Source organism: Bombus pyrosoma, linkage group LG17 (assembly GCF_014825855.1).
Source record: "Bombus pyrosoma isolate SC7728 linkage group LG17, ASM1482585v1, whole genome shotgun sequence".
Taxonomy (NCBI): Eukaryota; Metazoa; Arthropoda; class Insecta; order Hymenoptera; family Apidae; genus Bombus; species Bombus pyrosoma.
The window spans coordinates 1,911,930-1,931,564 of NC_057786.1; the positions used below are offsets into that span (position 1 = coordinate 1,911,930).

General features: G+C 42.3%; 1 protein-coding gene across 1 annotated transcript in view; it reads right to left on the bottom strand.

Annotated features, from left to right (window-relative positions):
- The window catches only part of LOC122576957 (neurexin-1), a 623,013-nt gene that overhangs the window by 328,887 nt on the left and 274,491 nt on the right, over window positions 1-19,635 (bottom strand). The window contains exon 5 of the mRNA XM_043747905.1: window positions 1,677-1,820. Within this exon, the coding sequence (XP_043603840.1) occupies window positions 1,677-1,820 (144 nt within the window). The remainder of the gene's footprint in view (window positions 1-1,676; window positions 1,821-19,635) is intronic.

The window sequence follows — 19,635 nt, forward strand, 5'->3', positions numbered from 1 at the left end:
AAAGTAGCGTCATAAAGTAGAAGATAACAATTAACATAAGCTGAAATATTTTGTTCAACAACAGTGTGCGATATTATAATAACAAATACGGTTACACATACTCGGTTTCCGCAATTTCCTTTGCACGAATAAATACGTATAATACGATCACGCAAAAACTAAATTCAACTGCACGAGCTGCATCGAGTTTGTTAAGAGGAAATTATGTGTCTCTAATGATAAATAATATATTAATTATTTATATTCGTTTGTCTAATATAATAAAACTAAATAAAAATTATCTTATACGTACGTGCAATAATCGACAGTACAGCAGTGAACATTTTCTTTAGAAAGCAAAAGGCAGTAGGCAGGACGATTATTAAAATACTAAAAAATTAGAATTTTTGTGCCTCTGAATTTTATATAATACAATTTAACAATCAGTAATGGCAATTTAAATTCTGTAGATTTTAGTATTAAAAATTCTACCAAAAACTACGTTCCAAATTTCAAGCAACTTCACTGCTGCATCTAATTGTAGGTAAACTCGCTTGTAAGTAGACAAACTTAATCAATCGAAACAATTAAAAATAAATTGCGTAATAGTTCAATGTACAATTTAACAATCAGTGACAACAATTTAAATTCTGTAGATTTTAGTATTAAAAATTCTACCAAAAACTACGTTCCAAATTTCAAGCAACTTCACTGCTGCATCTAATTGTAGGTGAACTCGCTTGTACGTAGACAAACTTAATCAATCGAAACAATTAAAAATAAATTGCGTAATAATTCAATGGATGATGAACATAACGAAATAGAAAATATTAAAATACCACTATATTTTGTTCCTTTGCAGCATATGCTTCGGTAGAATACTCTGTTTTGAAAGATCTTCGTTACTTTGCGCTGCAAATTTGTTCGGCCCTTTAAATTTTCCCTTCCCTGTTGCTGCTTATATCGTTAGCCCATTGACCCCTGGTGGCAATTTCAAATTCTACGAACACTGTTTTAAAAGCATTTTTCTAGCCACGCGGCTGCCTTTCGTCAGAACAAGATTTCAGTTGTAGTTGGAAACTTGAACCTCCTCCTCGAGACATAATTTCACGGGGGGGCGGAGCATCCGCAATTTTGAAGCAATTTACGAAGCACGCCAGGGACATTTACTTTTTACCTCGAGTGGCTTCAGTCGCATGGCGACCCGAGAGCTTGTAAGAAGCAGTGCCTGCAATGCGACCGATGCGAATATTTCGTTGGTTTCATGTATATTTAATCCATAGGAAAGCCGCAGGAGAGGTTCCGCTGCGCAACCAACGAAACTCATAGGATGCTTTACACGAATTTTATAAAATGACTTTTGCTTTGCTCGCGGCGACGTTCTATCGAACTACGTACTTTGAATATTTCGCCAGTTTCATGGATAAATGGAAAAACCAGGGCGCCGCTACGTTTCACGAGCAATACGTTGCATTAAATAAGCCACGATCGAATGATTCCAATGAATTTTCGATTAAGACCCGCCTGAACGACAGATTCTGACAGCCTCGATCAGGACTATGACACGAGTTTCGAACTAACCATGGGAAATGTTCGCTGCGTATGAAGATGTTTCCCTCCTTTCATTTGATGAGCTTGATGTTCGAAGAGAAGTAGATAGCGGATATTATGGAAAGAAATTTGTTCGCTCAACTTACCGGAATAAAACAGTAGTCCATTCGGTTGCCTGGTTTTAAATTGCAAGCTGATTGATTCCAGCGTGCTGAGGATCGGATCTCCTTTGCTCAGATTTATCGTCAGATACTCGGTCCCTCTGAAAGACGCTTCTGATGGCGCTTTATCTGCAACAGAACAGCACAAAGAATTGATAATTAACCGATAGATAAATAGCAGGTTGAAAATATAAAAAGCAGAGAGTAAACGTAACGTGACCTAACATGCTAGAAGATCGGAACGTCGTCAGGAAAAATACGATTAAACGTATAGTCAGAGTGTACAGACGTACGTCACTTTGTAGAGCATGTGACAAATTAACGCAGATTGCAGGAGATTCGTTACGTCTCAATTTGTTGAGTAAAATTTATTTATATATGTCGGAGATGAAAGGACACCGCGGAGCCTCCCCTTTGGAACTTTGGGAAAATCCCGTAACATTGTAATCTAGATTCTACCATAGCCGTAATTAAGCAATTGTCGTCATTCAATCCGATTGTACTTGTTCGAGACTTGTGACAGTGAGCTTGGGCTCGAAGTGACTACTAGTCGCTGAACGTAGCCTAGCGAATGAACGTCTTGCCTAACAAAGGTATGAAGTAATAGTTAAAAAGGAACAGTTGTAGCGGCAGTAAACATTCCAACGGGTTCTGTCTCGTGGCTGGCCACACGCGGACCCTATTCTTCGGGCAAGATCATGATCAGAAGATGTTCAGCTAGCTCGAGGACCCGCTATAAATCTTAGGATCTAGTTCACGAAAGTCCTTCAAACAGACCAACAGACTTTGTCCCAACTACGGGAAGATAGGGGAAATCTATTTTTCTGGCGAACGACGCTTCCCACTAGCAAGTTCCCCTCAAGGGCGGCTAGCATCCTTCTTCAACCACCAACATAGAAATTGACCAATCAACAGCAACGTCCATTGCCCTCGCTTTTCTCGACGAATCCGATGATCTCTTGTCCTTAGAGACACCCTATCATAGTCTTCCTCTGCAGCATCATCGCGACGGAAAGTGATTCTCTCTTGAGGTCTCAGTAGCGTGTTACACAGCGTCTTCACGCTCGGTGAATATTCTACGTTTTAACAAAGAGTTAGAGTTCAGTAATGCTTGTACCGTAGACAAGGAAGTTGGGCACAACTTGGACTTTGGAAGAAAGCGCATTTTGTCATCCCGTTGACCGCGGATTCGTTATTGGACCTAGGATCATTGTCATTAGCTTCTCGGGTATCTAATTGGCACGGTTACTTGTCGACACCTGTAATAATCATATTTGCACTCAATAAGTTCTCTGTCGCATGACAACAATGTCTAATCACAACGAGGATTCGTTTCACGCCCCTAACCCCAACCCTAATCCTAACGTGAATTCGACATATATTCAAATTAATTATGCGACTGTTATCAACGTGTATTTTAATTATCAATTTATTAGGCGAAGGCGAGCGAAGATAATGCTCTATTTAACGCAGAATTGACAAATTTTGTAAAAGCAAAAGGAGGCGGTACGTTGAGTTTCTGGACGCATGAAACATCCATTAGGCAAGCAATCCACTTCCGCGGATTATAGTTGTACGTACAATTTCCACTTGCTTGGGTTATGCTTGTTCCTGCAATTTCCAGCTTAGTAAATTTAATTAAAAAATAACAAATTCATTCTCAACGGTTAGCTTCGATAAATAGCTACGTTGCATACGTCCAATTTAATTCACTTCAACAGACAGGTACGTCTCACACGCTTCAAGCTTCGTTTCCAAATTAATTTCATTGTGCAGCACTTCAACTTACGTTTCTTGCACTCTCCTATTAATGGCGTGTAGATGAGGTTTATTAGACTGCGCTCAATAGTCATGAGGCTGACATTAGGATGTGAATTTCTGATTGATTCCAGCATTACGTGAACTATGGTGGCTTCCATGCTCTCCGCCGGAGTTTGCATACCAAACGCAATTCTCGAAAGTCCTCGCCTAACTATCCTTTTCATACAAATGCGCATAATCCTCCGGCCTGACCTCCGCTATCACAGTGTCTACAGCTCGAGTCTGCCTAGAAGCTTCACTGATGAGTCCACCAGCAGCTGCCGGATGGAACCTACTTCCCTTTCCTCATCGTCCTCTCTCTTTCCTATCATTACATCGCCATACAGCTTTACTATTAGTGGACACGGGTGTATTCAGCTGGGAGATTAAAGTAGTCTTGATATTTTGGAAGATGATTTATGGCCTTGCTTATCCTTCCAAGCAAGGAAGTTGGAATACCAGTGTTATACAACTTGCAGCTACGTTCCAGCTGCTTCTCTGCAACTTGTTGTTGCAGCTTCTTCCTTCGTTCGCGGATGAACTCGCTACGAGATGACAGCAACAGCAAGCTGAACCATCGTGCGTATCATAATTCTTCTAATTTCGAATAAAAGCGAATCTCGAGCAAACGCTGAGGAATTTCTGAGCAGACACGTGCAACGATTGCGTTCCAGCTCGCCATCTTCGTCGCTGACAGTTTGGTAAATTTGGTTTGCCTGCGAAACGCAAGCTTCCTGGAATCGCCGACGGATCTTTAAACGGCGTGAAGACATCGCCTCGTCGAGATGAACAAAGGCCGAGGCCTTTTGTCCAGGTGCATCCGCTTCAGGTCCGATTTAATTAAAGGCAACGAGCGTGGCGTAAGGGTTTCGCGCTTCGTCTCTTGTCCCTTTATTTTTCCTTCGTTCAATATACTCGAGCTTTTGAATTCGGTGTGCAGACGTCTGATCTCGTCCACGTAGCCGCGAATACGCGTCGCGGGTACCGACCAGACCTTTCTCATTATTTTCCATCTTCCTATTGTCGTCAGCCGACCAAACAAAAGTGCAGCCGACGCAAGGCCAGGCAAAAGTGCCATAAGACGAGCTTTAATGGCTCTGGAATGGCGCCAAATCGCGTCGCTTCGGTGCACCGGCTCGCCGATTGAAATGTTCATTACCAGCGCAAATCAGGCGACGATACGCATCCGCAAAACCGTGTCTTGCAAAGCCAGTGACTTATCGAGATCGATCATCCATTTTTAACGCACTGATACGATTAAAAAGTTCAGCAAATCGACGAAGAGTGCAGCACCTTTGAAGATCGAAGCACCTTCTCGCCCATTTTCGGTCCCTCGATTTTCCAACTGAATTTCCTGCCAAATAATAGTTCACGACGAGACGTGGAGTGTAGTAAATTTTCAAGTTTAATTACAGCAGACCAGGGCCGGCAATTACGTTACAGATTCCCTTATTCGAACACCCATTAGCCTAATATCCGAACGTTGTATTATTCGAACGCTCTATTATCCGGACGTAATATTTCGTCCAGCAAAGGACGCCGTTTTCCGCTTGGAACGTGTACGTGTTTCATTAGTGTTCACGCGCCATGTATTATTCTACGCAATTAGTGTAATTTCTTGTCTTATTCGAATTTTGGCTATGAGAATTTAGTATGAAACTAACGTTAATTAAAAAATGGGGAAAGTGGCGTAGGCGCGTAATTAGGAGAAATGCACGTTGGGAGAGCCGCGAACTCTGCACATAGGAAAACAAAAACACGATAGTGAAAATTATGTAAATTACGCGGATATCTCGGATGCTGGGAACAGTGGGAAAATCTGAAATATTCCGACGTAACGAAATGGTCTCGTTGCGATAAAGACGATGACGCAGGATCAGTGTGTGCGTGTGTTAGAGGCTTCGACTTTGCTTCACAATGTAATTTCAAACAGTCTGAGTCTTTCCTTGAAGAAATACAGCGTTTCTTGCGTCGTTGTTTACTTGTAACGCTTTTTACGAGAAGAAATAAAGCGACGAGTAACGTTGGGTGAAGACGAGCCAGCGTCCGAAAGTTGAACAAAAAGCATAAATGCTTTTTGTAAATAACAATTCTTTTCAACAATTTCTAACAATTCTACAATGTAGGGGAAGGGTGTGCAGCGTTGAGAGGGACATTTCGTGTTCCATTTTGTATTCTCTTGCGTTGTACTAGTATGGAAGAGCAATGGTATAATTCATATTGCTGCGTTGGGAATTTTACAGACGCATAACTTTTGTAACCTGAGTAACTTTTCTAACTTAAAACGCGCCTTTTCCTTTTATTTTTTCGAAGGAAGAAACGTCTCTATCTACGACAGAAATTACCTTATTTCGTGTTACGCAGAGTGAAACTAATCGTTCGTTCTTCGTTCTCGAGCAGCTCTCGGGAAGATGATAAAAGCGGAAGAAAAGTAAATTGCATCGCATCGTCGTAACATGCCGTCGAGATATCCGATAACGTTTCTTTCGACGTTTTATTTTATCGTTGTACGTAACGCAATTAAAGGACAATATCGATCGCATGGAATAAGCGAAAGGTTGTTTACGCGTTGCATCGTGCAATTAACTGTTAATTTGTACAATTCGTTTGACGCAACGTGAAACTTGCATGATATTTTTTAATTGAGTAGCTAATTATCGCGATATCATTGGCCAACGTATTTTCCCATTTATTTTTCAAAAGTCGTCTCGTTTAATTCGCCACTTCTCTTCTCTTACGTTCTTTCCTATTAAACGAAATCTGTTTTTATTATTACTTTAAACAACTTACGTCTTTCGTTAAGTCAACTTCTCTATATCATAACAGTGGCCTCCTTTTTTGAAACATGTTATACAGCACTTTTCCGGATACGTTGAGATATTTCAAGTTGCCAGTGTTTCCTGCGTTTAATTAAAGTTATACCGTGTGGGCTATTATGTAAAGTAATGACGAAACATTTTTAATGGAATGAGGGAAAAGATGGAAGAAAGAAACTGGTTGAACTTCAGCTTTGAAACGGTAGATGGGACATTTTAATTAAACAGGGCAAGACGTTTAAAATTTCACCGCTTTTCCAAATGCATCTTAATATACTACGTGCATCTCCATTTGAAAATTGCGTGGGCTATTACGAAATATTGGCTATACATGTCAGATGAAATGAAGAAAAACAAGGAAATGGAAGAAGAAAAGCTACTAGAACTTCAGTTTCGAAACGACAGATGGGACATTTTAATTAAACAGGAAAAGACGCTTTCAAATTCCTCCCTTTTCTAAATGCATCTCCATTGTAAAATTGACTCAGCTCTCGCAAAATATTGGCTACGTATATTAAATTGAAAAAGAGACACAAAAATGGCCAAAGATCGTGGAAAAACTTCAGCCTTGAAATGGTAGGTGGGACATTTTAATTAAACAGGACAAGACGCTTTCAAATTCCTCCCTTTTCTAAATGCATCTCCATTGTAAAATTGACTCAGCTCTCGCAAACTATTGGCTATGTATATTAAATTGAAAAAAGAGACACAAAAATGGCCAAAGATCGTGGTAAAACTTCAGCCTTGAAATGGTAGGTGGGACATTTTAATTAAACAGGACAAGACGCTTTCAAATTCCTCCCTTTTCTAAATTGACTCAACTCTCTCAAACTATTGGCTACGTATATTAAATTGAAAAAAGAGACACAAAAATGGCCAAAGGTCGTGGTAAAACTTCAGCCTTGAAATGGTAGGTGGGACATTTTAATTAATCAGGACAAGACGCTTTCAAATTCCTCCCTTTTCTAAATGCATCTCCATTGTAAAATTGACTCAGCTCTCGCAAAATATTGGCTGCGTATATTAGATCGAACGAGGGAAGGCAAAGAAGCTTCGAAAGAGAAGAAGAGACGTTTCAATTAAACTCAACATCTGCACGTCACAAAAGTCACCAGCGAACGCTGTACTCGTCACGACATTGTTCACTTGCGCGTTCCTTGAACCTGGTAGTTTCAATCTTCACGACAGGAAAACCTTCACAAGTATCAAGAAGATCATCGAGCTGTTTGCGATTGTAGCTCGCAAAGGAAGACATTTTCGCGGATGGGAAGCCTTGGCCATCCGACCAAGTGAAGATCATCTTCGCGGCTTTCCGTTCTACGTTTGAGTGCAACATGGACAGCTTCTTATTGTTCCTCTTTCTCTTCCTCTTTCTTTGCCTCGCCTCGTGTCAGGAAGCGGAGACACGCGTGAAAGTGTCATTAGCCACGTCGAAGGGAATATTCTCAGCAATCCTCTTTTCATCTCGCTCGTTTCTATCTATTGTTCACGGCGTGCTCGGCTGCTTCGAAAGAAAACGACGCCGAGCACCTAATCCTGTTAGACGAAAGCGGTTTGCATCGTCTTCGTTCAACGGCGAAAAGAGTTTGCGAGGAAAAAAGAAGCCACTTCGACGTGGTCCCGGTGCGACCCAGCTTCTCTCCATTTGTTTGGATTTTTCTCCGAGAGAACGCTGAATCAGTTTCAGGCTGACTTCGCGGTTTATCTCGGCTGAAGCTTGTTCAGCCGAAGCAGCTGGCGAGAAAATCGTACTTTCAATTTGGTTCAGAAGATGCTACGAATTGGCTGTATTCGTGAGAGCATTGTTTAAGGATTTAGCGAAGCAACTTGTTTCGTATTTGCTATTACGATACGATATAATGTCTAGTATCAATTTCTAATACAGTAGAGTGTAGGATCCTTACCACAATTAGTTTATTTGCAGTAAATCGATTAAACAGATGTTGGTTGAACAGGAAGCGATGGTTGTTTAACGTGAACTAATCACAATAACGTGTTATAATTGGGGCAGCTAGATAGTCAATTTGCAACACTCATCACCACTGACCCAACGCTCTCTCTCACATGGACCACACTCTCTCGACAACGCTAGCAACACTATCTTCCTGACTCCACTATCTTCCTATCTTCTGACCATACTCTCTGGCTTCTCAACTCACACTGACTGTTAATTCGTTTTTGTCCCTTAGCAACCCCTTGTCTTTTGTCTTCGCCCTACCACGCACATGGTCCGCTTGTTTGTAATTCGCCTGACACCCCCCAGGCTCCTCGTCCACGACACTACGAGAGTCTTGTCCGAGCTATCTGTTTCCACAGATGGAACGTTATCAGCCTCATGCTAGATTCTCCTAATCAAAATTCACTCTGTCGAATATGGGAAGAACACGTCATTTTATACGAACGCTGATAAGATATGTGCATATTTGAAACTGATAACAGAGCGTTCGGATAATGCAACATTCGGATATTAAAGTTCTCGTATAACAGCAGCTCGATGAAAATTTTTCACGCAGACCCACTCGTCGAGCACGGTTTATTAAATTTAACATTTCGTTTCCAATTTTTCATTCCCGTGGTTCCATTGTCCACCAACAAAATGCTACGTAGACCTAACTACCCATTAAGAGCGCAGACTTATCGAGATCAGATCTTCCAGTAAATAAACGACCATGAAGCGGTAAAAAATATCAGGACAGCTGACATCACAGATACATCAGGCTAAGTAATCCATTCTTCCATCCTCCTTAAAACTGGTGGAGAAAAATGAAAGTAAATTGGGAGCGGAATACCGGCAATTTAGCACGGGCCAGAGCCCTTTAAATACGGTTCACGCTAACAGAGCTTACGGTGGCACGCTTCTTCATTCATTGGACAGCGGGTTCAGAACGCGGGAGTGGCTGAAGTAGAAGTTTTCAGCACGCGATAGCTTCGACTCGGAAGAGGAGAGTCGAGGAACGGAAAACTGGTGTCTGAAAGCAGGTTGCCAGAGGGTCGAATCTCGCCAGCATCGACTAATTGTGAAACACGCCCACACGGCGACTCGTTGAATTATGAAGAAACTTGGACGCTCGTTGCGCGTTCCCGAGCGAATTTCTTTCGCCACGCGATTTATGGGATATCGGTTGAGCCGGGTTTCGCGGCAAACCAGCCCGCTCGATCATCCAGGGGTTAATTTGTTCGTCGTAATTGCGCTCGAGATAAATGCAATGCCCGGTCTCATCTGGCGTTCCAAGGCAACCTATGATTTATGCATAATTGTATTTTCTATATTTTTCTCTCAACCTGATTCATAATATCACGTTCCGGCTTCCTTGGATTTTCAATCAAGCGAATCCTGCTTCTTCCGCTAATGTTAATTAATTTCGTTTTAATTATCGTAGCAGAGCAAGCTTTATGATGGCGGATGGTAGTTGTTGCATATCGTTGAACTTGTCTACCTTTTGTATTCTCTTGCCTGAGAGTCTCAGGGCTGCAGTCAGAGGTATAGTTGTGTTCTTTCGCATTTCTATCAGGTTAGGAAAATAGTAGTGTTGTTGGGGTCTAAGTGTAGCGTAAGTGTAACATCGATTGGGTGTTTCGCCTAAATCTGCGATGTCAAATAAGTTTGTTAACGAAGCGAATGAACGATGGTTCTCGAGATGGAATTTCACGTCAATGAGCATATCTATCGTACGTCTCTTCATCGTAGAAATGAGAAAGTCGAAAGGTGCGATTAAACGTTTTATTGTTGAATATCAAAGTGTTCCAACTGACGTTTCAATGGCCATATGTGATAGTTCAACGAATCTATAACCCAGGCAAATGAACAGTGGTTCTCAAACAGGCTTAACTTCTGACACATCATCAACGATGGTAGAACATCGCCATGGTAGACAAAATTTCATTGTGAATTTTATATTTTCACTTTAGAAATCGACAAGTAGAACGATGAAAACCAGGCAAATGAACAGTGGTTCTCAAACAGGCTTAACTTCTATGACATATCGTCAACGACGGTAGAACATCGCCATAGTAGACAAAATATCATTGTGAATTTTATATTTTCACTTTAGAAATCGACAAGTAGAACGATGAAAACCAGGCAAATGAACAGTGGTTCTCAAACAGGCTTAACTTCTGACACATTATCAATGATGGTAGAACATCGCCATGGTAGACAAAATATCATTGTGAATTTTATATTTTCACTTTAGAAATCGACAAGTTAGAAGGATGAAAACCAGGCAAATGAACAGTGGTTCTCAAACAGGCTTAACTTCTATGACATATCGTCAACGACGGTAGAACATCGCCATGGTAGACAAAATATCATTGTGAATTTTATATTTTCACTTTAGAAATCGACAAGTTAGAAGGATGAAAACCAGGCAAATGAACAGTGGTTCTCAAATAGGCTTAACGTCAACGATACATCATCAAGATCAAAGAACATCGCCATGGTAGACAAAATTTCATTATGAATTTTATATTTTCACTTTAGAAATCGACAAGTTAGAAGGATGAAAACCAGGCAAATGAGCAGTGGTTCTCAAATAGGCTTAACGTCAACGATACATCATCAAGATCAAAGAACATCGCCATGGTAGACAAAATTTCATTATGAATTTTATATTTTCACTTTAGAAATCGGCAAGTTAGAACGTTTATTGTTCGCAGTGATTTCAACTAACATCTCGACAGTTACTAGTCGCGTGTATTGCACACTGTGCATTTCACCTTGTACTTTCTATTTTCTTTTCTCGACCAGAGCCAGTATCTGTCGTTTTACTTTAAATTTTACCCTGAAATCCTCGAAAGTTAAAAAATTGTGGCTTCAGGACGATGATAGGGGAGTCTCGTCGAACGTCTGCCAAGTGGAAAGTAACACGTGCATCAGTTAGCGTAACGTAATTAGCATAAAAGGGCGGATGTTCCGGGCTGGTGTATCCGCGAGTCGCGATAATTACGTGATATCCGGCAGATTGGTGTGTCGCTTAGCACGGTTTTGCTCCATTGGGGCTCATTTGCTGCGCCATCTCGGGCTTCCCTAAATCCACCGTTCGATTTCATCGTAATTTCCAGCAGCGAACGTAAGTATCGCGTAATTAACGTGGCCTGCTTCGCTACTAATTAAGCCGCTTCTCCGGGTATTGAATAATTTCCACGCGTACCATCACTCGTCTCGTCGCCTTTAATTAATGCAACTCTTCGACAAAATCTTGCACTTCCGTCCGGCCCGAATAATTGCTCGATAATCGGATCAACGTTTGATCACTGTCGAGAGATAGAGGCCAACATCTTATGGGATTTCGTGGCGCGCCAACGATATTAGGTTGTCCGAAAAGTTTCTTTCGTTTTATCAAGAAATAACAGACGCGCAATGTTTCTTGTTTTATATTAGTTCATTGTATTATACAAGGACATTATAATAGAAATAATAATATAAAATAATATCAAATAGAAATTAATGTTCATTTATTATCACCTTACGAAACGAAAGAAACTTTCCGGACAACCTAATATATCGATGTGAAAATAAAGCAGGGATTTTCTAGGACATACGACCTGTCTATAATTTAGCGTAATCAGTTCCACACTCGTATTCAGTGTAATTACCGCAGCTGATAAACCTGTCTAAATGTATCAGCAATATAGCAGATGCTTCTCAATCCCATGAGTTTGCATCGTTCTCGTTGCTGCTTGGATTCGAAAATGACGGAATATAATTGAAGACGGATTAACGCTGAACCACACGGACCGGTAGCCTGTGAGAGGAATGTAAATTTTGATTTCGTTACGGTAACGATATAGCGGAGGATTTTGGAAATTTTGGTATCCGAGTGAATTTAATGGAGCAAGAGATATTCATAAAGAAATAGCGAAATAGCTGTAGTGAATTAATTTTTATAACACGACACGAATAAACATCTCGCCAATATTACTACAAATTTTTCATTAAAAATTCTATTGCATTTTCTATGCCACGCATAGACGTTGAAAGATGTCTTCAAATATAACGAAGATAAAACTACTTTGCTTGGAAAATACTGATTTGTCAACGGGAATTAATTTGGCAATAGCAGCCGGCAATATCCTGTCAATGTCTGGCTGTGACATTAGTTGAAATTAAATAATCCGTTAACCGCATCGTCTGCGTCATCGACGTTGCACAAGCGCAGCTACGTACTGCATTCTAAAGCTTTATTAATTACATCGTATTCACCGGGAAAGCTGGATAACGCGTTTTTCCACGCGCAGGATAATCGCCGATATAATCAACTCCACTGAATTTAATATTAATTACTTGAAATTGCTCTCGCCACGCGTTTAACGTGCTATTTATTTTAATATACATTTTCACCGTTAACGAGTACGCTTTTCTCGCTCACCTAATTGCTACGTGCGATGTGAAAAATTATCTTCAGACCTAAGATCAAGCAGGAGCTACGTTTAACATGATGAGACATTTCGTAAAATGATTCTCTTGCTATTCGTGCAGAAATGTCACGGTATTGTCATCGTGAGCGATCTTCAAGTTGTATTCGCATCCACCTTATGGCTACTAGCCTGTTACATTGTCAGCTTCGCGAGCCCTTGGTCCTGTTGCAGGGATTATCCGCCAGCTTTAGGGATCCGTCGGCTCTCAAAATTCTTTACAACACTTTGGTTGCGCCTGGAACGCTGCTTTCCCTTCCAGGTGACGCGCGTTGTCTCCATTGAGAGCATTTAGTCTTCTACGCCCCTTTTCTGTGAAATTGCAAATCCCATTCCTCGCCACGTAGTTACGACCCTCGGATTATTCACCTTGGGACAACGTAGATTCGTAGCTGGTGGCATATTCGCGTACAAAATTGTAAAACATTACATGGAGCGTGCAGAGATTGTTCAGCCTGTTAAGCTTCCTGGTCCAGCCATTTTCCACACGATTTTCCTTACGTGAGGAAGCAATTACGCCTGCAGCGGTTGGATAAACCGAATTGCAAGCAATTGCCAACTCACTGGCTCATCGGTTGCTTCTTGGTCGCTTGCTGTGTTTAAGAAAAATGCTAGAAACTTGCTCTGTCACCTGCTGTCGCAGCCAACCGCGGTTATTCGCTCGCTTGTATCACCGCGCATCTTTCTCTTCGCGTCAATCGCAAGATGATAAGATGGACGCAGGGAAAAGACGGGTTTTCCGCGTACTTCGTTAGCGTCACACGCTCAAGAAGGCTACCCGCTCAGAAACAGTAATAGCTAGACATCCTGCACGCCACAGACATCGAAACAATAACCAAATAGTAGCGGAATAGCCGCTTCTGAGATACACCAGACGACAACCCCTCCAGAGTGACTGAAACCTCAGTATAAGAACCTGTTCGGAATTTTGGGTGAATTTCCATGAGTGAGAATTCGCTTCTTTAGGAAATTCCGAATTGCATGTTCTGCCCGAGCTGTAAACCTAACGACTCCGAGGTCAGGTAAAAAACCCCTGGAAAGGATCAGCTGGAAGGGCAGGATGGACAGACGAAAGCCAACGGCTGATAGGGAGAGTCAGCAACGTAGAAGGACAGTTCATCATCAGACATCGTACCGTACGGTTGAAAGACTTCACTCTCAGCAAGATCTCATCAACGCTGTGCATCACATCACACGTTACGTTTATGCAACAAGTTCAACACAGTGCTGGATTACTCCAACGCTCGATATATTAAACCTGCTCCACTTTGAGCGTTGATTCATTCGACCTGACTGGTTGCTCTTTAGTCGATAATTACGCAACAGAACCCTCCAAAATGAGCACTCGAGACCATTCTGTTGTCACACTTTGAACCCTCACTCTGTTGGATTTGCATAATAAATTCTACTACCATAAACAAAGTTCAATTTCTTCGGCTTATTTGTGAAACGTTCGAACCGGCGATCTATCATTTTCCTGATTTCTTGTGTCTCCTACGTGACATTAGCGTTGGCTCCTACCTAACTCGTGCACTTTCAACGGTTATCAGTGTGCTGATGCTGGCACGAGCATCGATGGTTCAAGTTTGCAAACTTCCTTCAGCCGCATAATTCCCTCAAATAAAACACTCAAAGTCGCTCTTCCTCTGTTCTACTCGCGCGTTCATCCATCCATCTGATGTTTACCGTTTTGAAGGCGTCGTGAGCTGGAGCACGCGTCGCGTCTCAAAGTGCAGACCCATAACGAACGGTCTGAAGACGCTTTATGCGCGGCAACGAACGATACACACGCAGTTACTAATCCGTATTAATCGCCGACCATTCATTAGGAAGTCAGCGATGGGTGGTGGTTGCCCGTAGGGGGATGCTCGTGCTATGTAGTTTCGCACCTGGCGCACTCTCACGATCAATCGTCTCACCCCCACGGCCCTTTTACCGTAAATCTGCCGGCTAAACTCCGTCGATGCAGCCGTGGAAGACAATGACCAAGTGAGCTGTAACTCCAACGAAATGCCACGTATACGTTGGAGAAAGCAGTTGACAAAATATTAGGTCGTCCGGAAAGTTTCTTTCGTTTTATATGGAAATAATAGACGCACCATGTTTTTTGTTTTACATCAGTTTATTGAATTATTATAATAATAGAAATAGAACGAAATGGATCATATCTAATGCAATAAAATAATATAAAACAGAAATTGTTCACAATTGTACACAGCTCTGACGTCTCCAAGTGGGTTGCTTCGATTGCGCAGGACGTTGAGTGACAGTCGGAATCCTCGACAGCAGGATGACCTGGTTTTTTCGCGGAAATACACACGTCGCGTGTAGCGGAGTCATAAAGACGTGGCCAGAACGTTCTTCGTCGACCATAGCACAAGCGTCAGATATGGCGATGGATGAATGGGCGTGCAAATGAGAGGTCCGAGTGCGCCAATGACAAGGAGATGCCCGAACTACTGGAAATTGCCGTTTTCACCTGAACGCTGGTATCCTGAGAATCGAACTCGCTACGCGACCAGATTTTAGCAGGCGATTCGCACGTAGCGGCATATGCGTCTTTGGACCTTTCGATACGAAGATGCCTCACATAGTCGTTTTGCCACAGAGGATTAACACTGTACGACGCACATAATGAAATAAACAAACTCTGGACAAATCAATTTCGCTGCTACGTGCAACCAACAACCGGCGACAAGTTCAAACCTTCCTGTACCTCCCTTCGACCAGTATAAACAGACGACCATGTTCTCCAGAAGTCAGTGGCGCGAATCAATATCAGTATCGAGTCATCATATCATCAGTGAAGCGAGTAAATACAACGAATTAGTCTAGCGAATTAGCATAATAATTAGTATCTTATAACGAATATCGTGGAGCGAGCAACACTTGCGATTAACTTTGTCTTCTACACTTTAAAATATCTGTAAACATAGTTAACGAAATTAACTCGTCTCGTTATTAATTTTGTTGGGGTTACTAGGTGTATGAACAGAGCAACGCGTGGATAAATTGCAAACTAGAAAATATATTTCAATACAGAAGTGTAAGTACAAGTAGGAACATAATTTGAGCTGGTCCAGAATTGCACGCTAGTGTAACATCAATCCACATCAGAGGCCAGGCCACACACCGCGGGCAAGATGACAGCCAGATGTCTGCACGTCCTTGGCGCGTATCCTCGATAGTCTTAAGGACCCACCATGGGTCTTGGCACCTTCATAGTTGAGGTCCTTCAGACCAAACAAGTATCTTTTGTTTCAGGTTTCCTTTACATTTACTGTTTGCTACGGGTTGTTAGTTTTCCTCGCGTTTGGTATCTTCCGTTAGCAACATTCTCTCAAGGGCGCCTAAGATCCTTCCTAGTCCATCAGCCTTCTTATACTCTAATCGAAAGCAATGTCCATCGCACTCACTTTCCTGACCAAAATTGTCCTTAAGGAATCAGCTCATCTCGTGGCCTTAGACACACCCATCCCTAGCTTTCCTGCGCCACAACATCACTAAACATTACATAGTCTCTATCTTTAGAATAGTCAACATCTTCTACCGGGTTTCTACCCTTAGACCAGTCGTGTACTTAACGTATCAATGTAACTAGGTTTTACGTAAAGTTGTTGGAGTGAATTGTGATTTATGTGTGTTAATTCAGCGTGTGTCCCATTGTGAATGCTGAATTCGTAATAAAGTTTAATAAAAGCAAAGTTGATAGTTGCGTTACGGCTCAACCTTCCTGTTTTATCATCCAACCCTCAAGTTTACGCGACACCATCGTCGCCTGTCTACTGCCTATGGTCTGCCTTCGTCCCAGTCCATTGTCTACACGCTGTCGATGGCTTCAGTGCTTTAGAAAGCTAAAAGGACCAGATGTAGAGTTTCCTTAGAAGTGGTGACTTCAACAAATGTAACCAACAACGCGTCTCACCGTCCACCACACGCCAATTGCAAGGGTCGCTTCTCGGACGTCTCGTGGGATCGTTCGCTTTGCCTGCTGTTCCATCTTCACGTGCAGATGACGAACTTGGAATTACACAGGCAACATGCATTTTAAAATCGTCACCAATGTCAACTTTTCGGCTCCGAATTCGCGAGTCGCGTGCCATCACCGAGGGAACCGGTCCAAGTGTAATCAGCGCGAGTAACATTTTCCTAAAAAGAAGAAGCAACGACCCACCGACCCACAAACGCGTCAGACTGGAAAACAACGATGGAACAACTGGAAGATGATAAAAATCGAAGAATCTTACAATGCACGAAGTGCTGTCGAAGCTGCGGACCATCTCCGCGTAAAAATCCGGCAGAACCGTAAAAAATTAAATAAGAAATCTCGTCTGAGTCGCGCACGCACGACGCTGTTATCATGGCTCGCTAAAATATTCACGTGCCGTTGCGGGGATAGAGCGCGTTATGAAACGCGTTTACCAAACCGGAAGCTACGCTTTTCATCGCGATAGGAAGCGTTTTTATTGCGCGAAGTAGCGTGGCTCGGCTGAGGGACGGAGCAACTTACGAAGAGATTTTAATAAATTCCGATGACTCTGGCAGACGATAAAAGTGGCATTAACAGTGTCGTTCGATCTCATCTCCGATGTCCTCGTTGTCCCCCGTCGTCGTCCACGCGGGATTAGCCGAGTAATCTCTCGAAGAGCTTCGAGAACGGGAGTAACGAGATCCCGGGAGGAACGAGGACCTTTTCTCATCTTGGAAGTCGTGTTTCTGTCCTCGTGTTCCTACTTCCTCTCTCTTCTTCTCCCGTTTCTCCTTTCCATGCTTTTATTCTCCGCCTTTTTTCTTCTTTCTTACTTCCCAGCGCGTGCAGAAAAAAAGTTTCCGATCAGAATAAACTCTGGGTTTCTATGGTCTCTCTTGTCCACTGTTTCTCTTCCAGGCATCTCGTTTCTTCTTTTCTCACTGTCGCTCCGCCTTGTTTCAAGGAGAAGGCTGCTGCTCTCTCAGGAAGAAGCAGATGGAAATGGCGGAACGCTGTCGCTTGATACATGGAAGCTCGATGGCGATGATGCGGCGGTTAAACGCTCGGATAAATTTCCATAAATATTTCAAGTGGTTTTAAAGTTTCATTTTCGACTTGTTAGCCCGCCAATTATCATTCCGCTTCGCACCACTCCAATCAATATTTCCCGACCTTTTCTCAACTTTGATTTTAAATAAGTTTCACGGCAAGTTCCCTTTTAGAGGTTTAACTTCAAGTTCGATCAGTTTTCCTTTTTCTTGATTTTAGTTCCTCACTTATCGGCTATCCATCTTCTTCCTTTTTTCTCATAATTTTTCAGATGGAAATCTGCCTCGTTGCTATTGGCTTGGCAACTAAGTGACTGCGGATTTTCACATTAGCTGGTACGGACAAAACCCGCAATCACTTAGTTGCCAAGCCAATAACTGCACCGATGGGTCGACCGCTTTCGCGTAAATTATATGCTGCGATTAATAAGCGTTACAAATCCTTTAATCCGATAACTCGACAGAAATAAAATTACCGGTAAATTAATTCGCATAAAACAAGAATAATCGCGAGTAAAGAGCTGGCAGAAGAAATCCGCTTACTCTTGCGCCAGCCTGCAGCAATCGGCAACGATTTCCGCGAACAAAACCAATACGCGATACTTCATGGAAGCTATAGAAAAGTCCAGGCTCTTGAAACATTCAGCCGCTTCGTTAGTAGCTGCTAACACGCTCGTAAAACGCACAGATTACACGCTAATAAGACATCGGCTGTAACCCGTGGATAATAAAGCTCTTGGAAAGCTGGCTTCCCAGTCGTTTTAAATAACCAACGACTTGCCGGTAATCGTCAGGAGGAGGACGATAATCCGGATAATTCCTCGACTAAGGAAATAACGAGTAACGAAACAAAAAGAAGTCGATCGACGTGGTCGGTTTGCTGGTTCGTGTTCCTCGTTTGGTCGTGTTACTTCCGGCTACTGCGAGCGCGCAATGAAACAAACGACCCCGAGCAGCTTAAGTGAACGGCCGAATAAAAGTCTATTGATTTCGATCTGGCTCGTTTAATAAATCTCGATGGATCAGCGGGATGAAAAAGAGAAGAGGGAAATGTGTAGGTGAAGAAGTGGGTCGATTTATTTCCTGCCTCCTTCTCGTTGTATCCTCCATACATCCGCAGGATTATCGAGTTAATCCTGGCAACGTCCTCTTACAGGACGAACGAAAGGATCAGGAAATATGTACATGGCAGCGGATACGAGGAGAAACTTCCAAAAGAGAAGATTTCCAGCGTGTCCTGACCGCTGAAAAATTATTCGATGGATCCTCAGCAGGAACTGCGGTTCCACGGAACAATGTTAATGGAATACGCGTGGCAGTCGGATTTTGTAATTTTGTTGATCCGAACGATCGCTCGAGCTTCCTGGGAAATTTGCGGAAAGTTTTTCCACGTTTTACCGTAGGAAAGTAAATATTAGGTTCTGGCATGCGAGATATTTTGAAATTGTGTTTCATTCGCGTCGTAAACTCGCCAGCTTCGCCGTAAAAACCAAACACTCTCGTTTTAATCTTTTTCGGCTAAACTTGTTTCTTCTTCCTTTCGTTTCTCTGCTTTCTCTTTCTTTTTCCTCTTTTTTTTTTTTTTTTTTTTTTTTTTTTTTTTTTTTTTTTGTTATAGTGTTCTTTGGTACGTGTCGCTAGGGTCTCGGTTTCGCGGGGATCTCGTTACCAGAAGAAAGTTTCTGGGCAACTCGTTAAGCAAGTAAGAAGTTGAACGAAATTCCAGGAAAATAAGATGCGATACGCCGCCCCAAAGTTTCATCCCCATGAAATATCACGTATTTCCGTCATTAAAACTTCGATTCCCCGGCGCGGGATAAGATGTCAGAGGGACATTAAATCATTCGTGGCCGAGAAATCAGGAATATCGTTCGAGCATCCAATTAGAAGCTACC